The 17365-nt window shown below is 33.2% G+C and overlaps 1 protein-coding gene across 1 annotated transcript; it reads left to right on the top strand.

The window, feature by feature from the left end:
• Positions 1 to 4361: 4361 nt before the first annotated feature.
• LOC139482683 (bublin coiled-coil protein-like) lies at positions 4362 to 9304 on the top strand. The gene is made up of 2 exons (XM_071266744.1): positions 4362 to 4542; positions 8669 to 9304. The coding sequence occupies exons 1-2, from the start codon at positions 4401 to 4403 to the stop codon at positions 8863 to 8865; spliced, it is 339 nt and encodes a 112-aa protein (XP_071122845.1). The 5' UTR covers positions 4362 to 4400; the 3' UTR covers positions 8866 to 9304.
• Positions 9305 to 17365: the final 8061 nt, after the last annotated feature.

Genomic DNA, 17365 nt, shown 5'->3' with positions numbered 1-17365 from the left:
TAGAGATGTATGAAATTTGTGTCTTGATATTGTTTCATTTTCGTTTCAAACGCATCCAAAGTTTTTCATCCAAAACTAAATTGGTAAAATAAATCTCTGCATCCATTGTTCAAAGTATATAATGACAGTAATGAGAGAAGGTGTGCAGTTAAATACTTCAAAAAAGTGAACACTTTATCAGCCCCAGTTCTCAACAACAAACTATATTTTTCGCATTCATTTTGACACTGCTAATCTGAGGTATTTTTATTACCTTTAAGATTAATATGTAAAACTACTTAAACATCATTTGTATAATAATAATACTTATTAATTATCATTATTACAAGTATTAATTAGTACATATGAAAGAATTAAGCAACACAGCTAAAGAAGATTTAAATTTAATAAATTTAGCGTACATTGCTGTTTTTCATGTAACAATAACACAATGTAACCGTAGCCTCAATAATTATTGTTACATTCGTAATTAATCGGTTCCTTGCCCAACTTTGCATTCCGGCAATTAGTCTCCGATGTAACAATAATATTTTTATTATTGTTACATTTCCATGTAACCGTAGCCAGTGCCTTTATTAATAATCATGTTAATTTTAAAAGAATATCTCGGGAAAGAAGAAATAGCCGTGCCAGACGTCATAATTATTTGGACTAAATTGATGTATACTGTAAAAACGAAGTTGGGGACCCTATCTCGAGTTTATTTTGCATCCCTATAACGGAAATGTATGTATCAACTACTGTATAGTAAATCGTCATAGTTTTGATCAAATCAGTCATGGTTAAGATCCCAATTAATAGAAATATGTGTTCACTTTAATATTGCTAACTTGTTTACCAATTGACTTAGAAGGGATTAAATATGTTAACGCAATCGGCAAACCGTACATTTATATATTTTTACTTTTGGTGTGTTTTCTAACAAATAATTTATATAGCCAATGCTCTCTTTAACTGACATTCGATCGATAACATAAATTACAAAATCAGTAAGCGTTACTTTTGTTTCACCTAGTCAGACTATTTTCCATATGTCAAAATTACTAATCAAATCGTTGTATCTATGAAAGAATTTAGTAAAAGTTTTAAGTAATTTATGGTATCGAAATCCCTGACACAACAATTTCCCAGTGATGCATTGATTACGTTCGTTAAAATCTATGACATCCGAACACACACGGGCAAACCGAACGAGTTGGGATATATAAACACCGTATGATGCAGAGGCGGATTTAGAGGGGGGCCCAGGGGGCCCGGGCCCCCCCCCCCCCTTTTTGGGAAAAAAATTGGTTGCTTATATAGGGAATCACTGAAGCGTGACTGGAGCGAGCCCCCTCTTAGCACAGTCAGTGGGCCCCCACTTATGAAAATTTCTAGATCCGCCAGTGTGATGGAGCCAAAGGCACATCGCCGTCTAAAAAAGGAAAATTAACAATATGAAATGAAAAATCGTCTCTTTTGTCGTAAATTTTAGTATGAAGTTTCACGTTTGAAATTGAAATGTCTAAATCTAGAAAAGGACAAATGCTGTTGTTTATGTTAGATTTAGTTAAAGTAAGTTCTTTTGGGTAAATTTCTGAAGTATATTTAGAGAACTCTGGATTATTCAACGAAAAAATATCATCCAGATAACGGTAGGTATTTTTGAATGTATCAACCAAATATAACAATGATGGGTCTTTACTTAGTTTGGTCATAAACTGCGATTCATAGCAATATAGAAATAAATCTGCTATTAAAGGGGCACAGTTGGTGCCCGTAGGAATACCTACTACCTGACGATACACTTTATCGCCAAAATGTACATAAATGTTATCTAGCAGAAAATTTAAAGATTTAATTTTATCCTCACATTTCCACTAAGTGTATCTAGCATACTTTCCTTTTTCGTTACAGAAAAAGGCTTTAAACGAGTTACAGCAAATAAAATCACAATGAGATTTTTCGAAAGACCATTTTATCAAATTCAAAAACTTTTTCTTTATAAGATTGTGCGGAAGTGTAGTGTACAGAGTAGAAAAATCATAACTACCAACAGAATTGTAAGGCCCATTGAAAGCATGTATTTCATCTAAAACCTCTAAAGAACACTCCAAAAATAATTAATACCATTATTTTCATAAGCTTTATTACAAAAGTTAATAACCAGTTCTTTGATAGTAGTAAGGGAGGTAGTTATAAGCACTGATAAATTAGTAGTAGAACACTTACTCGAAGCGGAGATGAAACGGAATTTAAATGGTTTTTATACGCCCATATTACAGTCCTATAACCGTGGCAACTACATAACTAACCGCCAAACGATATCGGGAGCGCACCATGTGTAGTCTTCAACCCTCAACCAAGGATCTTACTATACAAATCCTTGCCTCAACGGAACAAAATGTTAACATGAATAACAGTTCATAAACCTTATTTTATAAAATAAAAAAAACAATAAAAAAAAAACATTTTGCTTACTAACATAAATGGGTTTTGTTAATTGTCGAAGGCTGCAAGACGACCTAACATGTATGTAATTTGGTCTCGAGATGGTAGTTGTCTCATTGGAAACCATACCGCATTTCTTATCATATACGGTATTACTACATGTATGTCCATATAGCTAGTAAAATATATCTGGAACTATTTTCCCTGGGGAAAATTGTCCTAATAGTTATTTTTTTTATTATATTATAAAAAATTATTAAAAATAAGAAACCTGGACGTTATAATCTAGGAATATTAATGACACGGATCGACATGCATGATTTCCTCGAAAAATTAGTCTGGAGACATGTATTCTATTAAAATATTAATGCACAACATAAACATTGAATTTCCATTAAAATATTGTTTACATGTGAATAATTTGTTTCACTTAGAATTTTCCTTTTAAAATAAAGGACACGGACGTTTTTACCTAGAAATATCACTGACAAGTGACATATGCATAGACTGGAATTTCTAGGAAAATTAGCCTGGGGACATAAATTACTAACATCTGACTAAAAATACTAGTTAATTCTGTAACCATGGACTTTTTATACTAATCACTTTGATGTGCCAATAGTCTAAGTACCACATGCAAAGGGAGTCCGGTAAAATAAATTATTTTGTGACTATGTTAAATTAACGTATCTATCCCATCGAATTAGAGATAAAGGACACAACAGATACAGTTAACTTAAGGCCGCCTCATATCTTGGCTTACATCAAGAAATTGACAATGAGGGTCGGTTGAAAACAAAACTTTACGACAAAAGAGATCATTTCAGTTTCCCAATTGTGAACTCTTCATTTCTATGTGAGCCACATTCCAGCAGCGCCTGTATAGGCTCCCAATTGAATTATTCAAACGATATTCCTGGGCTTGTATTTTCAATTATGATTTCTTTGATAGAGGTTTGCTGCTCACAAGGAAGCTATTAAACAAAGAGTTCCAAATGGTGAAGTTGAATTCATTCCTTCGTAAATTTTACGAACGCCATCACGAGTTGGTTGACCGTTATGGAATATCCCTTTCACAGAAGATATCGGATATGTTCCTTATGTTGTAACTACAACCCCGTTCCTTTTTCACGAATGTGACCTACCGAATTAGACTAATTATAACCATCGCATAATCGTGTTTGTAATAAATTGAGCTGCACGATGGAAGCCACATGTGGAGCAGGATCTACTTACCCTTCCCGAGCACCTAAGATCACCCCCAGTTTTTGGTGGCTTCAACAAAATAGTCTGACTTTAGTTTTCTATCGTGTGCATGCATGTCTTGTGTACTACTATTTCAATTTGTCTTTTTCTTTTTTAGCCATGGCGTTGTCAGTTTATTGTTGATCTATGACTTTGCGGGATTGTCTCTCTAGTATCTTTCGCCTCTCTTTTAATCATTAATTAATAAAGGAATCGACAGAGCTATAAGAAAGCCGCATTAATGGCACCTTATCGACAAAACAGTTGCATACAGATGACATAAGTCGAAAAGAGTATCCAGGGACTTTCTATACTATACAAATCCTTGGAGTATCTAACACATTTAAAAACAAAAAGGACTTGGCAATGCATGTAACTATTACTTTTATTAAGATAAAATCGAACAATTAAAAGATAAATAACATGCATAACAGATCATAACAAATTAAATGAAAAAAGATTCAAAGGAATATTAAGAAAGTAAGAAACAAATGAATACAGTTACATCTAGGTGTTGTATATATATCCTCATAATTACGTAAAAAATCAAATTCGAAATAAACAATAAAAGAAATCCGTATCTGAGCCTGACACGATTTGATTAAAATATTTTGTAACGTATTCTGATCCGACTCATACCTGTTACTGGGTCCTGGTTTTAGAAAGAAGGGAGATCATTATTGCACAATTATACCAGTTTTCCTTTACTATCACATGACGTCAAAATGGCAGAAGGAGATTTAGGGAAATCAGAATCTGATCAAAATGATAAACAGGACAATGTAAATGATCCCATAGCAGAATTAGAAGAAATGAGCTTAAATCCAAATGCAGACATTGAATGTTTAGTGGAAGATGCAACAAATGGTATATTTTATAACCTAAAACTGAGATAACTCCTCATAAAAAAAAAATGCATTCGTGTCTGTATTTTTATCTGTATTTTATTTTTCATTTACATAATGTACTGGTAAATTAATCATCCTTAATCAGAACGATAGTTGTGTGTGTGAGTGTATGCGAGTGGGAGAGAAAGGCTTTTTATTTTTATTTATGTGATTACATGCTTGTTATGAGCCCTAGTATCGATGCAGGACGTAACGGCCATACTACCATGACGGCCATAGGATGAAACGGCCATAGTACAAAAACGGCCATACTTTGTAAAGACGTATCGTCCATTGTTTTTTTTTTTTTTTTAGATGTTATAGATGAATTATTTTGATACTTATAGATGGTTATTATAACTTTTAAATAAACTATACTGTTTTTACATTATTTTCATCTTAATTTTTGTTATATCATTTGTTTGATGAATGTGTTTAATCTAATAAAATATTAAAATATCATGTTATTTTCTAAATGATTGTTTGATATCTTGCGTATAGCAAATAGAATAAAATGAACAAATATTAATGACTATATCCGAATGGGAGACTAATTTCTGTCATAATTGAAACAATGAGTTAAGTTTTGAAATATAAAACAAGGTAATCAGCTGTAATCAAGTAATGATTAAGTTGAAAATTTAAGAAGATTGTTGATTGCTTATTATTACTTCTTTAAAGAACACAAGTATTAATTATGCTTTTGTCAAGAAATTGTAAAGGAAATACAATTCAAGATCACTATAAAAACACAACTCCCAAGCTGAGTTCAAGCGGAGTGAAAACATACATTTGGTAGTGAAATTCTTGTAAAAATACAAGCTGTTTGAGCAATCTTTTTGGTCTACCGACCTTGCTTTATAAAAGTAACCAGAAATGTCGATGGCACTCATTTGGGAAATTGCTGTTCATCATGTCGTACCCTTGTGTGCTATGTGACCAGCAAGTCCGACCAAGACAACATGCTCTCCAGTGTGAAGATTGTGATAAATGGCAACACAGGCTTTGCAATACAGGTATTTACAAATTTATTATTAATTTAGTTTTTCCTTTGAATCATATTTCGTACTTTCGGTCATATTTGATACATTTTGTTTTACTTTAATTTGGGTTACGACCCTTCTCTGATAAGAATTAAATCTTTATTAAGTGTTATTTGCATTACACCATTGTCCAATAAATGGACAATAGGTATCAATTAATGTTATTTATGATAATGTATGATTACCTATAAAAGACCGATCATAAATCATATTAATCCAATCATTGGGCGCGTGTCTCTGTTTAATGCAAAGTAAACAAATTACGGAGGTGTTAATCCTTTAATTAGTTTATGTGATTGCCAATTATCAAACAATGTTACAAATATTAATGTGAATTTATATATTGATATATAATATATTATAATATTATATTTGACGTTTTTTCTTTACTTTTTCTTTTGTGCAAATATATACAATTATATTTTGTTTCACGACTTTTATACATATGTTTTTCGTTTAGGCTCCAGAAGTATTAGAAGCACCACCATCACCAGCACCTCCATCAAAATAAGAAGATAATAAAAAATGAGAAGATCAGACGACAATATTCCGTAACTTTCAACCAGCAGTAATGAGAAATTAAAATAACTTTGCACATTAAAAACATATTTCATTTTTATTTAAATTTTATCTATGGTCATTGACAGCGACAGTCAACATTCCTACAGTTTAAACTTCATATAAAATATGATGCCTTTATATCACAATGACGTTGCGCACGATATTGGTGTCACTTTGGAAATATGGGTTAGAAGGCGGGTTATTCAAATCCAAGCTCTTATCCTATACAATTGATATCCATGTTATGCATATCATTCGAAAGGAAATAAACCACAGAAATCAATAACATAGATGATTTTGTGCTTTGTCTATTTTTTAATGAAAAACTTTGCTCATTTCGATGCCTATAACGTCATTTCAAGGGTGTCCCGCTGTTACAATTTTGTTTTATGTGAGTCTTTAAAATCCCAGTGCGGATTCATTAGTAAGTAGAATTGCTAAAAATTTTGCAATTGTTTTGTATACATTTAACCTAAAATGAAGTAACAGACGTTTTTGATTTTAAGAGAAGTCAAAAGAGTTTAAATAAAAAAGAGAAAAAATGTCCCAATTAGCTGCTCAACCCGTAATTTTTTTTTCTGTCTTCACTTTCATAAGATATTATGGACGAAAATGGATTTTAATAATATCAGAAAAATTATACATGTCCCGAAAAAATAAAACCATATAAAGAAGCAACTTCGGACATCTCTTTACTTTAAGCGGCATTTTCAAATGAGTAGAATATAAGGTCAACATTTGAAACTTTCCGTGGAACAACGTCAAAATCGTCGATTTATGAGGTTCTCATACCGTGCGTAACGTCATTACAATAAAAATGATTCTGCAAAAAATGTTTACAACTGATAATGAAGAAATAATCAATATACTTACATAATATATGGCAGCAACAAGTTGTTAACACGAGCGATGATGATCAAGCAAAGATAACTCTTACAAGAATAAATAAGTTCTTCTGTACAGAAAAAAGTACTACACAATCATATTTATGTTATTATTATGAACAAATACTTATTTTTCGTATTATATTTTATGTAATAAACTCAATAAAAAAAAAATTAAAAGTGTTAACGATACGTCTCACAATGTGTGGCCGATATGTCCCATGGACGATATGACGGTATGGCCGACACATCCTAGGGCCGTCATGGAAGTATGGCCGTCGCGTCTCGAAAGCCCTAGTATGATTAGGATATAAAATATCTTTATCTTTATCTTATTTTTATAATTAGTAATTTCATTTACTGATTTAGAAACACAAGGTGCACCACAACCGTATTTAAAGCGACATATCATTATAACATAATATAACATAATAAAACAACTTATTAAAACAGAGATGTATATACACACATGTATATATGTCTCTGGTTAAAACAATCAATACCCTGCCATTGAGTTGTCTTATTATCATATATTTACAAAACATTTCACATTTATATATAACTTTCCTAAAATTTGTTTTTTTTGTACAATTTCAAACAGATTGATCATTTCAATAAATACAAATTCATTTTTTGTGTTTTCTTACCTATTATGTTGTGTTTGACTTTTTCTACACTGATTTAACTTTTTAGAAATTCATCATGTCCTTTATCATCAAAAACTAAATTGAGAAAAATGCTATATACATTTTTACAGTAAAAGGCCTTAGGGTGATTGATTGTTGGTTGCTTAACATCCAGTGGCAAATATTTCATGCATGTTCAGGACATCAGGGCCAAAAACATTGGTCACTTCGATTTCCTACTAAATATTTCATTCACAACATTGTTTGTTTTTTTTTCAACAAATATATTAATTATTTTGTTGGGAGATTTCTGGTCGGATTTTAAGCAACTTGGTACAAATGTATTTGCACCACTAAATCAAAAGAATAGTCAGGCCCGTAGCCAGGAATTTCCAAAGGGGGGTTATTTGGCCTCAAAAACTTGACTTTAACAGTCACAATTCGAACAGAACTTTGACTTTAACAGTCATTATTTGTTTTCAAGACCCCCCTGGCTACGGGTATGATAGTAACAGGCTTATTTGTTTATTTGGTTCTTTTCTTTTGTAATGGAAACTTCAAATTTCTGGAGATTTAATTAACAGTATTATTCTATGTTCATACATTTTTTAAATATATATATCAACCAAATAAAATAGTAACAAAACTATTGTACATGTTCATATAAATGGGAAACAAAAAGTTGTGATTATAAAATTATTAGCAAATCAACAAAATTACTTTAGACCACTAGACTTTAGAAAATGTTGTTTTCTGAAGTAAAAAATATTTCTTTCAGAGATGCATATTTCTCTCTTCAGTTTAGTACATGTTTCTTCTCAGACTTGCTAGTACAGACACTACTTTTACTTGTGTGTCCTCCATTATGGACACCAAGGGAAATAAAATTGTAACTCAAACTGAATTATGTGATTTTGAAAGCTTTCTCTTATAATTTCTTTTTAAAATCAATTTTTAACTTCTTTATGACTATTTCTAAACTGTATTTTCAGAATATGAAAATCTAAACAAGACTATGGATGAACTAGACACATGGATGACCAACATTGAAAGTAGAAATGATTCGCTGTACTCTCAACTACAAGAATTGCTACAATCTAGCCGAGAAACACGATTAGAATTACAACAATTAAATGGATCTCAGGAAAAGAACATAGAACCCAATGCTGAGGACAAGGCTAAATCTTGATAAATCGTCAAACATAGAATTTAAATTTTATACAGCACCTCTGCTAGAATTAGTTGTTGTCACTAGTTATTGATATTCAGAATGTGTTATTCAGGAGAAAGGGAAAAAATTAAGACGGGATATTCCTAAGAATATTATCGAACTTGCAATCTAGTTTAATATTGAAATTATTTGAAAAAAATGTATTAAATATTCTATCATTTAGAATTATTTTCCATCAAGCTAAATATTAAACAACTGAAAAATCAGTTAAGATGTTAAAATAAAATCATTCCAATTTACTACTATAATTGTGCAAAATGCATGTCTTTCTTATATGTACTATCATTTTTCACTTTTACAAATTTTCTTAGCACAAGATCACTGTAATTTTTAAGTCATACAAATTTACTATAGTTTTCTCATATAAATGTTGAAGTTTCTTTAAAAATTAAAACAATATATGTGTCTTTTATCATTTCACAGAGCCAAAAACCAATATTTAATTATCAGTTGTTAGTCCCTGAGGATATCACTGCCACCAATAGCCAGTACTTTTGTACTGGCATTATAATACAGATATTGTTTAATTGAAATTGCTGTCATTCAATTTTTGATATCATTTTGAATTTAGAACTGACAGACAGAACTGCATCTCCCTCATGCATAGAACTGGTGTCTTGTCAGAATTTGGCTTTACCTTTTGGTCCCCTAAAGTTTTATAAGCTTATCAAATTTGAGTTAATTTATTTATTTTCAAATATGTTGGATTAGAGCATCACTGAAGAGACATTGATTGTTGGATTGCTCATCTGGTGCAGTAAACTTTATACTGTTAATTACATTGAAGAACAATGAAAAAGTTGAGAGAAGACGACTTAGCAGTTATTTCAATAAAAAAAACAATATACTAGTAGTATAAAGTGGGATCAAACAATCCCTTCAATAGCACAAAATCTTAGTTCGAAGTTTATAACTTCTTATACACAGTAATAGTTCCTACTTATCCAGTCTTTTTTAAAGCCTAATAATCATGAAATTGAACAATTAACACTCAATTATACTTCATTTCACTTCCAAAACCATGTCCACTGCCAGATCCCATTAACATTAGTACAATCTTGGAACTTTTTATGTTGGTAGATTTAAGTGATTCCGACTTTGAGTTTTAAGACGAAGGTCATATGACTCTTTAATTATGACTGGTAGAAGTACATCCATTGGATAATGCCAGGCAATGGCCTAAACGCGAGAAAGAAGATGTAGATGCTTTTTCCAAATGAATTAAGGCTATGAGGTCGTTGATACAAATCAAAACTTTTAAAGAAACTAAATGTCTCTATCAATAACCATGCTACATCAATCTTTATAGACCCAAATGTTGGAAAACACTTGTCCTACCCCCATGACAAATATGTTGTTGTCCCTGCAGATAAAGCCCCAAACAAATCGTTTTTGTGTGTAAATCTCATTAATACATAAACTGCTTGCTAAATGAGGGTTTGGATTGGGTTAAATGATTAGAGAATAATGCCCTTAAAAAATGAAGATAGAGAATAACGGGCCAAAAAAATAAAGATTAGAGAAATGCGTGGTCTAAAAATATCACGAATATTGAATAATTAATAAAAGAAAACGCTAAAAATTAAGTGTTTACAGAATTTTTCCTTCTTAAAATTTAAAGAAAATTATCAAAATTATCATTATAAAAATATAAAAGTGAAAACAAACTTGGTAAACCTTTTTTGGTTTTGTGATAACAGACTGCAGGCTCCCTGAGGGTCAAAAACGACCTGCGACCTCTGGGCTTTTTAGCGGTGACTTCCGACCTGAGGGCCTTCTAAAAACGACCTGCGACCTGAAAAATTTGGAAAAATAACGACCTCCGACTGTCTTCCGTTCTCTATGTTGGGAAAAACGACCTGCGACCTGTACATTTCCCTTAAAAACGACCTTGCGACTTGTCGCGAAAAAAATAGATTTTTTTTGAAGCAGGTGGGGAAAAAAATTTGTCCAGAAAAAAACCTATAGCCCCCCACCCCAGAAAACAGTGGCGGATCCAGAAATTTTCATAAGTGGGGGCCCACTTACTGACCTAAGAGAGGGCCCGCTCCAGTCACGCTTCAATGATTCCCTATTTAAGCAACCAATTTTTTTCTCAAAAAGGGGGGGGGGGGGCCGGGCCCCCTGGCCCCCCCTAAATCCGACTATGGAAAATCAAATGGTTGCTGCCTAATTAAACCAGGGCCGGCACTGCATTATACATGTTATAATTACCAAGCGCCAAAAATTACGTGTTCACATTTTTACATGCTCCTGAAATAATAGACTGATTCCATATCTCCTCTATGACAGTATGCTAATAAATAGTATTTAGTGTTAGAATAACTGCAGGGTAAATACAAGAAAAAGGTTGAGTTTTAAAGAGGCATACGTATATATATACAGAAGTCTTACTTAATGTTACTGTGTTCCGAAATACATTAAAGCTAATAACATGAATAGTTTAAGACATTTAAATAGATATTTTAAAAACGTCTATGATCATCTATTGAGGATTTACATTGCGTTTGGCATTGAAAAGCATGTTATAAATTATAAACCTGACAAACAAAATAATGATTGTTCGTGATCACCAATACGCAGTTCCGAAGCCAGGAAAGATTTGTTACTGAGAGGGACACTATGTAAATTGAAATATAAACAAATTCAAGGATTATTGCATGTATTTCTACGGGCCTGTTAAGTAGGCGGCTAAGATCAAACAATGCTCTTGACCTGTTAAAAGTTTATTTTAATAAATCATCGTGTTGTCAAACCGTTAATATGACAATTAAAAGAGACGGCAATATATGCAGTGCGTGTTATACATCATATACCTTATATTTATCATAGTATTTTTAAAAGACACGATGATTGCTAACAAAAAATAAACGTGCGGAAACAACTGTATCAAGTGAATTTGGTTAAGTTTTGGTTATCAAATAATAATAATCGTGAACATCCATCAATGGAAGCACCAGGGTCCATTCAAGGCAGCATAACCAGCGGACACAGGGTCGGATCCAGTCATTATTAAAAAGGGGGTTCCAACCATATGTCCCATACAAAAGCATTAGTTGTCAAACAAAAAGGGATGGTTTCAAACCTGGGACTCCCTCCTGGATCCGCTACTAGGACACCAAATATGCACATGACAGTCTGTTGGAGCAACCCAATGGGACAACTGCATATACATGTATAAAAAGAAGATGTGGTGTAATTGCCAATGAGACAACTCTTTCAAAAAGGCACAATGAAACTGTATTGTTAGTTTTCTCGTTTGAATTGTTTTACATTTGTCATTTGGGAGCCTTTTATAGCTGACTATGCGGTATTGGCTTCGCTCATTGTTGAATGCCGTACAGTGACCTATAGTTGTTAATTTCTGTGTCATTTGGTCTCTTTTAAAGAGTTGTCTCATTGGCAATTACACCACATCTTCTTTTTTATATGTTGTCAAAATCACTGGAAAGAACTGATGGGAACTTGGACTTGTTACTTCAAGGAACTAGCACTTAAATCATGCAGAACAATACACATCAACACGTCATTCTTTTAAAACAAATGAAAACCTTGCTGTTGTTTGAAAATCACTGTTCTCGTTCATTTAAAAGAATGTTTTTTACTCTTTTTTTTAAGATTAAAGAAAACTGGGGAAAAAATAAGAGAATAATGCATAAAAAAATCACTTTTAAAGAAAAGACTTATTTTTTGAAGATTAAAGAAAAAAGGGATGAAAATTAAATGTTTACAGAATAACAGACCCCCCCCCCCATCCAGACCCTCCTAAATGAATTAGATATTTGCAATTCACTTGGAAACTTAACATATACCCTCACGACACATTACAATAAGGAAATCCTGGATAATCATAGGGCTGTTCTATGTTCCTTTGGAATTTCAACCAAAGATGTAGAACTCGAGGGGGGGGGGGATAAATCATACTTTGTAAAAAATCACTCTGATTCAACAAAAATTCTATGAAACTGACATAATCAAGATGCTTGATTTCTTGATTGACAACATATTTGTTACGTTTGGATGATGTGTTTTTCAACAGATTGTCGGCATTCCAATGGGAACCAATTGTGCCCCTCTTGTTGCCGACTTGTTTGTTTATTATTATGAGGCTTACTTCATACAGGAAATTCTTAGGAAGAAAGATAAGAAGTTAGCAATATCATTTAACTTTACTTTCCGCTATATAGATGTTGTTCGCTCACTAAATAATTCAAAATTTGGTGACTATATTGAATGCATTCCACGAGGGTATCACCAGCCCAGTAGTCATCACTTCGGTGTTGACATGAATATGAATTATATGGTCAATTTTATAAATTTCCTGTTACAAAACTTAGTTTATATCGAAATACTAAGGAATTTCTTATCCGAGGAATAGATTACCTTAGTCGTATGTGGCACAACCTTTTGGAATTTTGGATCCTCAATGCTCTTCAACTTTATACTTGTTTGGATTTATCACTATTTTGATCGGAGCGTCACTGATGAGTCTTATGTAGAGAAAAGTGCGTCTGGCGTATTAAATTATAATCCTGGTACCTTTGATAACTATTTACACCATTGGGTTGATGCCTCTGTTGGTGGACGTTTTTCCGAGGGTATCACCAGCCCAGTAGTCAGCACTTCGGTGTTGACATGAATATCAATTATATGGTCATTTTATAAATTTCCTGTTACAAAACTATGAAATTTTATACAACCGCAAAATTTTTGCCGTCTTATATTGATATCACGTCGTCCTTGTCATCAATATTTATAATCACAAAAGGAAGCTTGGGATTGATTTTTGGGTTATGGTCCCAAAGGTTTAGGAATTAGGGCACAAAGGGGCCCAAAACAAGCATTTATCCAGTTTTAGGACAATAAGTTGTGTCAATCTAATTGAAGTTGTGTACAAGTATTTCAATTGCTCTGAAATTGTACCACAATGTTAATATTATAAGTAGTAGGTTGGGATTTATTTTAAGGGTTATGGGGCAAACAGTCAAGGAATGAAGGGCCAAAACAAGCATTTTTGTAGTTTCAAGACAATAGCTGGTGTAATAACATTAACGGTACCAATTTTCTTGCACCAGATGCGCATTTCGACAATACATGTCTCTTCAGTGATGCTCGTGGCCAAAATATTTGAAATCCAAAGCTTATATAAAAGATGAAGAGCTGTAATCCAAAAAGGTCCAAAAAGTATAGCCAAATCCGTGAAAGGAATCAGATCAATCAGAGCTTCTATAATGACTAATACTTAAGGGACGACAAGAAAGTGTATGAATCTTTCTGAAATTATGCCACAAGATTCCATACTACTAAATAATGGTTAGGATTGACTTTGGGGGTTATGGCTCAAACTATTTATGAATTAGGGTAAAAAAGGGGGAAAACAAGTTTTTTCTTATGCTTAAAGGACAGTTAAGACAATGTGAAAGCAGTGTAAGGGAGGTAATCCAAAAGTAATATTTGAACTACTTCACACTAATTTTAAATATGTGTATTTGAAATTTGCCAATATATATAATTTCATTATTGATAAACTCCATTGCAAATTTGCCAATAACTTCAGTATAATAACTTCATTGGAAATTTGCCAATAACTTAAGTATAATTGGAAATTTGCCAATAAATTTAACTTAAATAGAAATTTGCCAGTAACTTGGGGAAGGCATAAAAAAGTCAATGAAGGATAAAAAAAACTTAATTCAAATAGTTTTTTTTCTTGGGGGGGGGGTCAAATTTGCTGCAAGTTTTGTTTAATTGACATCGATTTTATCGATTTTATATATATCCTTATTGGTCAATCAATTTTCCCCAAATTAAGTTAAGAGGGGGGTTTAGGGGGGGGGGGGGGTTAGTAAAAAAATATGTGAATTAAGTTTTTTTTTATCCTACATTAAACTTTTCATGTCGTCCCTTAAGTATTAGTCATTATAAATCTTTAAAATTTTAACAGAAAGTTTGAAACCACAAAAAGGAAGGTTTGGATTGATTTTGGGGGTTAGTCCCTAAAAAGGGCCCAAATAAGCATTTTTCTAGTGTCCAGACAATAACTTGTGGAACAGTGTATAGAATTGCCTGAAATTTTCCACACCACAAAAGGATGGTTAGGATTGGAGTTGTGGAGTTATGACTCAATCTGTTTATGAATAAGGGGCAAAAAAGGGGTAAAACAAGAGTTTCCTGGTGAATGGACAATTACTTTAGCTTTGTTTCTTGATGTTGGTACTCTTTACTATTTTTTGCTAGTTCTAGAATAAAAAATTTTAAACTGTTTCTAGAAAATTAATATTGTCTTGAGATCATTAGCTGTAAATTCAGGGGCGGATCCAGGATTTCAGATAAGGGGGGGGGGGGGGGGGGCGCAAATTATATATTCGCCGAGCGGAGTGAGGTGAAAAAATTTTGAGGTAAAATTATTGAAATATTCTTCTAAAGGGGTGCAATGTAGGTATTTCGAACTATTCTGAGGTAAATTTAGCGAGAAATTAAAGTTTCTAGCAGAAACCGCCTAAATCCACCCTGTCAACAATATACAATCACTAGTGACTGACTACCGGATGGACGGACAGATGTAAAACAATATATATGTATATATATATGTTCCTTTTCCGCGTAGAACTTCAAGTTATGATGGCAAGGTCTCCTACAAATTAGAAAAATTTACAACAATCTTCTAACACCCCTTACTTACGCACTAAGAGCATAGGCGGATTTTTTTTTTTGGGGGGGGGGCAGGGGCCCCGGCCCCCCCCCCTTTTCGGGAAAAAATTTGGTTGCTTATATAGAGAATCACTTAAGCGTGACCGGAGCGGGCCCCCTCTTATGTCAGTCAGTGGGCCCCCACTTTTGAAAATTTCTGGATCCGCCACTGAAGAGATTCATATTGCATACTATGAGTTTATAAAGCTACAGTTATAAAGCTGCAGCCCTAAAAACAAAATCTGAAGACCATGCGAACATTTTATTTTGATTCTGTGTTCCTATGCAAACCAATCTACAATCAAGACACCAGCACTTTTTGTAAGATGATCTATAAAGCAATATCAGGTAATAAATATCTCAACTAATCCTTGAAAGACATGGTGCTGGTAGAAATACAGAAACATCACAAAAAGAAATTACCCTTGTTTGCACATCGCTGGTCAATGTGTCAAAGCCGATTGTACATGCTTTCAATAATGTGAAATTAAATCGGTTCACATTAGAATTATTTCACCACTACACAACACCATGAACACGAGCCCCGAAAAACTTGGTTAAGACGATGGAAATGTGTTCAAAGAGTTGACAGATAGACGGGCGGACCGACGGAAGCAAGGTGAGACGAGACATCAAAACAGCTCACCTGACCAATACTTGTTTTAGATTTGGCAAACGAAAATTTCTACTTTTCTCCGTCAACTTGAATTGTCCTCTCATAATATATCTGTTTTTACTTTTTTGATTTTCGGAGGTCGTGCCAGACTTTATATATACTGTGTTCGACACAAACCACATAAAATCAGAATGAGATGCATTTATACGTAGTTATGCTTTTTTTTTCTGAGGATCCCATGCATGTTATAATGCGGTACATAATTCGGAAAAATTTTCAGGTTACAAGTAAGAAATATATAAAGACACAGAGATACAAATTATAAACTAACCTTTCGCTCGAAACAACATTTCTACATTAAGAAAGAATCTCACCATGACTGTTTTCTTGGCCCGTGCCATGATGAAATTGTGAAAGTGAGTAAGTCCGTTTGGGATGCTTTGGAAATTCGATTATCAAAGAAATTGATTATAAAAACCGCAAATACAATGTAACAATTGTTTGTACTTTAACTGCTAAAACCCTATTTCATTTGTCATCAAACGCAGCTCCGTGTTTGACACCTTCCTTTTAGGTATATATAGCTTTACTGGACGCAATTACGACTGGACACAATTACGAACGATTTTTAATGTTTGCCCCTATATATTATATTTATGCATGATAATTAATAAATGTTTCTATTAATTAAAAACCCATTACATTACTTGTGCTTTCACGAAAAAAAGTTCATGCGCACTTGGTTAATGTTGCAGACGACGAAAATTTAAGTTTCGTAAATGTCAAAATAATGACTCCCTCTCTTGGAAATTACATGAATAAACAGGCGCGGATCCAGAAAGGGGGGGGGGGTTCCGGGGTTGGAACCCCCTTTTTTTTGGACGATCAATGTATTTGAATGGGGACATGTAATTGGAACCCCCCTTTGTCCTGGGTTAGGAACCCCCCCCCCCCCTTTTTTTTTTAAATGGCTGGATCCGCCCCTGATAAAGCTCACAAGCTAGTGCAAATTGCCTTCTTTTGTCATTATATAGATAGAAAAATATCTCCCGAATCTGTTCATATGTGTGATACCCTTTATCTTGCCCAAATAATCCAAAAATGAACGTTTTCTCAGACTCAAGTGACCCTGAGCATTGTCAGAAGAAAATA

The sequence above is a fragment of the Mytilus edulis genome, chromosome 1 (genome assembly GCF_963676685.1).
Source record: "Mytilus edulis chromosome 1, xbMytEdul2.2, whole genome shotgun sequence".
NCBI lineage: Eukaryota > Metazoa > Mollusca > Bivalvia > Mytilida > Mytilidae > Mytilus > Mytilus edulis.
The sequence above is the reverse complement of the archived record's forward strand: the minus strand, read 5'-3'. Positions and strand labels throughout refer to the sequence as shown.